This window comes from Tupaia chinensis, unplaced genomic scaffold, assembly GCF_000334495.1.
Source record: "Tupaia chinensis unplaced genomic scaffold, TupChi_1.0 Scaffold000047_1, whole genome shotgun sequence".
In the NCBI taxonomy this organism is placed as follows: domain Eukaryota; kingdom Metazoa; phylum Chordata; class Mammalia; order Scandentia; family Tupaiidae; genus Tupaia; species Tupaia belangeri.
This window is the reverse complement of record NW_006159505.1, coordinates 5,419,138-5,424,040: the sequence shown is the minus strand read 5'-3', so window position 1 is coordinate 5,424,040 and position 4,903 is coordinate 5,419,138. Positions and strand designations below refer to the sequence as shown.

At 41.0% G+C, this 4,903-nt stretch overlaps 1 protein-coding gene across 1 annotated transcript; it reads left to right on the top strand.

Annotated features, from left to right (window-relative positions):
• The first annotated feature begins 1,600 nt into the window (after positions 1–1,600).
• LOC102496461 (bcl-2-associated transcription factor 1-like) lies at positions 1,601–4,692 on the top strand. Its single transcript, XM_014590667.2, is given in 3 exon segments — positions 1,601–3,347; positions 3,404–4,390; positions 4,393–4,692. Coding segments are annotated over 3 exon segments (2,682 nt in total). The 5' UTR covers positions 1,601–1,732; the 3' UTR covers positions 4,473–4,692.
• Positions 4,693–4,903: the final 211 nt, after the last annotated feature.

Genomic DNA, 4,903 nt, shown 5'->3' with positions numbered 1-4,903 from the left:
CCACTATACCATCTGCTGTCCCAAAACAGACATTTCTTTAAGGAAGACATACACACAGCTAAAAGACAGATGAAAAAATGCTCAACATAATTAATCCTTAGGAAAATGAAGTGAGATACCACTTCACACTCACTAGGATGGATATAATAAAAAATTTAAAAAGGGAAGGAAAATAAGTATTTGGGAGAATATGGAGAAATTGGAACTCTTGCTTCATACATTGTTGCTGGGAATATAAAGTGGTATAACCACTATAAAAAACAGCCTGGTGAGGGACCAGTAGTTGGCGTAATGGCTATGTCACTGAACTCCCATGTAGCCAACTGTGGTTCAAGTCCTGGACCTGGTGGCTTAAACTCACGCCTGGCGTGTGTGTATGCATGCCCAAGATCCCAAGAGGAGAATGGAGGAGAATGGATTTCGGCATGGCCACCCCCCTCCCCACAGGGAGTGATTTCTTGGTTTCCACCTCTCTGTCTCTCTCTGTCTTTCCAGAGAGTGCACGCACCCTACAGCAAAAATCTCTCTCAAAAAACAAAAACAAAAACAAAAACAAAAACAAAACAAAACAAACAAAAAACAGCCTGGTGGTTTCTCAATAGGTTAAACATAGAAAATTACCATGTGAGGCCCAGCCACAATCACATGCACTGGAAGCAACTGCTCTGCAGGCTGAGGCCACATGGGAGGCCTGGGTTCAATTCCCAGCTCACACTGAAAAACTAGGTCTGGTAGGGCACACCTGTAGTCCTAGCTACGCAGGAGGCTGACGCAGGAGGATAGTGAGCTTATGGCCAATCTGGGCAACACAGCAAGACCCTGTCTGAAAGAGCTGGGCATGGTGCCATGTGCCTGTGGTCCCAGCAACTTGGAAGACCAAGGCAGGAGGATTGTGACAAGGCAGGAGGATTGTGACAAAGCAAGTCCTGCTTAAAAATAAATAAATAAAATAAATAGAATTATAATATGATCCAGCAATTTCACCCCAGGTATATACCTGAGGGAATTGAAAACAGGTATGTAAACAAAAACTTGTACAGTCCTATATCACTCAACAGGAACGTATTCTGAGAAATGAGTTGTTACGCAATTTTGTGCTTACACAACCCTGGATGGTGTAGCCGACTGTACACCTGGGCTATACAGGATGGCCTATGGCTCTTCTATCATATGTGGGGAGGGGGGGGCCTCACAAAAAGCTCACAGAAAATGCATATTATGAAAAATTACATGGATTTCAATTTTTCTTTTGCACCAAAATGACCTTTTTTTTTTTTTTTCCTTTTTAAGAGAGATTTTTGCTATAGGGCACACGTGCTTGCTAGAGAGACAGTGCGGAGAGAGAAAGCGAGAAATCACTCTCCCTCCAGGGGGATGGCCATACTGTGATCCCTTCTCCTCCATTTTTCTCTCAGAATGCTGGCACACATGCACATGTGCCTGGTGTGAATTTTAAGCCACCATCCATGTCTGGAACTTGAATCTCTGTCAACTGCATGGGATTCCAGCAACATAACCATTACACCAACTGCTGGTCTCTGAACTCATACTTTAATTCCATTTTCTAAGAACTACTTGTATAGGGACAACGGAGATAAATCCTGGGAACCATGCTTCGGCCTGTCAGGAATTTGAATTTAGAGTTCAGTTTCTCAGAACAGTCTCTCCAGGAAGAATTTTACAGTATCATACAGACTTCACTTCTTGATCAAGAAGTCCTGAGGGAAAAGAAATGGGTCGCTCCAATTCTAGATCACATTCTTCAAGATCAAAGTCTAGATCACAGTCTACTTCTCGATCAAGATCACGATCACACTCTAGAAAGAAGAGATACAGATCTAGTTCCAGGACATACTCAAGATCTCGTAGTAGAGACTGTATTTATTCTAGAGATTATCGTTGCGATTACAGAAATAATAGAGGAATGAGACGACCTTATGGGTACAGAGGAAGGGGTACAGGACATTACCAAGGAGGAGGAGGTAGATACCATTGAGGTGGTTATAGACCTGTTTGGAATAGAAGGCATTCTCGGAGTCCTAGACAAGGTCATTCACGTTCCAAGAGTCCAAAAAGAAGATCTGTTTCTTCTCAAAGATCCCAAAGCAGATCTCACGGGTCTTATAGATCCTCTAGGTCTCCAAGATCATCATCTTCACGTTCTTCATCCCCATATAGCAAATCCCCTGTCTCTAAAAGATGAGGGTCTCAGGAAAAACAAACCAAAAAAGCTGAAGGGGAGCCCCAAGAGGAGAGTCCTTTGAAAAATAAATCACAAGAAGAACCAAAAGATACATTTGAACATGACCCATCTGAATCAATTGATGAGTTTAATAAATCATCGGCCATGTCTGGTGATATTTGGCCTGGCCTTTCAGCTTATGACAATAGTCCCAGATCACCCCATAGTCCTTCACCTATTGCTACACCACCTAGTCAGAGTTCATCTTGTTCTGATGCCCCCATGCTCAGTACAGTCCACTCTGCAAAAAACACCCCCTCTCAGCATTCACATTCCATTCAGCATAGTCCTGAAAGGTCTGGGTCTGGGTCTGTTGGAAATGGATCTAGTAGGTATAGTCCTTCTCAGAATAGTCCAATTCATCATATCCCTTCACGAAGAAGTCCTGCAAAGACAATCACACCACAGAATGCTCCAAGAGAGGAGTCTAGGGGACACTCTTCATTTTATCATGATGGTGGGGATCAGGAAACCACAAAGACTGGAAAGTTCTTAAAAAGGTTCACAGATGAAGAGTCTAGAGTATTCCTGCTTGAGAGGAGAAGTACCAGGGATAAAGAGACTCCAAAGGAAAAAGGATCAGAGAAAGGCAGGGCAGAAGGAGAATGGGAAGATCAGGAACCTCTAGATTACTTCAGTGATAAAGAGTCCGGAAAACAAAAGTTTAATGATTCAGAAGGGGATGACACAGAGGAAACAGAGGATTATAGGCAGTTCAGAAAGTCAGTCCTTGCAGATCAGGGTAAAAATTTTGCTACTGCATCTCATCGGAATACTGAGGAGGAAGGACACAAGTACAAGTCTAAAGTTTCACTGAAAGGCAGTAGGGAAAGTGATGGATTTAGAGAAGAAAAAAATTATAAACTTAAAGAGACTGGATATGTAGTGGAAAGGCCTAGCACTACAAAAGATAAGCACAAAGAAGACGACAAAAGTTCTGAAAGAATAACAGTAAAGAAAGAAACTCAATCACCTGAGCAGGTAAAGTCTGAAAAGCTCAAAGACCTCTTTGATTACAGTCCCCCTTTACACAAGAGTCTGGATGCACGGGAAAAATCTACCTTCAGAGAGGAGAGCCCACTTAGGATCAAAATGATAGCTCATCGTTCCGGAGAATCGACATCTCTCCAAGTGCCCTGAGGAAGCATACCCATTTAGCAGGAGAAGAGAGAGTTTTTAAAGAAGAAAATCAAAAGGGAGATAAAAAATTAAGGTGTGATTCTGCTGATCTTCGGCATGACATTGATCGCTGTAGAAAAGAAAGAAGTAAAGAACGGGAGGATTCCAAGAGTTCCAGGGAATCCAGTGGATCAAGAAAGCAGGAAAAAACTCCAAAAGATTACAAGGAATACAAATCTTGGTTCACTTCATATCAGAAAGCCACCGAAGAACATAGTACCCGGCAAAAGAGTCCTGAGATACACAGGAGAATCGACATCTCTCCAAGTGCCCTGAGGAAGCATACCCATTTAGCAGGAGAAGAGAGAGTTTTTAAAGAAGAAAATCAAAAGGGAGATAAAAAATTAAGGTGTGATTCTGCTGATCTTCGGCATGACATTGATCGCTGTAGAAAAGAAAGAAGTAAAGAACGGGAGGATTCCAAGAGTTCCAGGGAATCCAGTGGATCAAGAAAGCAGGAAAAAACTCCAAAAGATTACAAGGAATACAAATCTTACAAAGATGACAGTAAACACAAAAGAGAGCAAGATCATTCTCTATCTTTATCCTCTTCGGCCTCACCTTCTTCTCCCAGTTCTAGAGAAGAAAAGGAGAGTAAGAAGGAAAGAGAAGAAGAATTTAAAACTCACCACGAACTGAAAGAGTACTCGAGTTTTGCGGGAGTTAGCTGACCACGAGGAACCTTCTTTCGAATTAGAGGCAGAGGAAGAGCCAGAGGAGTTTTTGCTAGGACAAATACTGGTCCAAACAACTCAAATACCACTTTTCAAAAGAGACCAAAGGAAGATGAATGGGATCCAGAATATACCCCAAAGAGCAAGAAGTACTTCTTGCATGATGACAGAGATGATGGTGTGGATTATTGGACCAAAAGAGGAAGAGGTCGAGGTACTTTTCAACGAGGCAGAGGGCGCTTTAACTTCAAAAAATCAGGTAGCAGTCCAAAGTGGACTCATGACAAATCCCAAGGGGTGGGATTGTTGAAGATGAAGAAGAGACCATGGATAATAATGAAGAAAAGAAAGACAGACGCAAAGAAGAAAAGGAATAGAAAATTTGAAGTAAGACTGCAAAAGAGAGCAGAACTTGGCACCCACCATTTTTTACCTGATTTTTTTTGTTTGTTTTCAAATAAGAATGTAAGCATTTTACTTAAATTTTACTGTTTGCAAGTAGTCTAGAAATTTTGTTTTAAGTCTTCAAATATCTTGAAAAATAGTAGATTGTATGTTGAAAATTGTACTGAAATAAAAGTAGAGAATTGTTACGTATCATATTTGTAACTATCACTTTTAAAAAGAACTTTTACTGTTTTTGTTACATGCATTGTAATTTTGCTTTGTCTATAAGATATGGTCAAGTACAGCTCTGTGAAAGTTCTGATTCTCTTCCCTCCCTGTTTGTTAATGTTTTATTCTGAAGTAAACATTAGCTCTACATACAAATCTACATACAAATACGAATTGCTTATAGATGCCACAC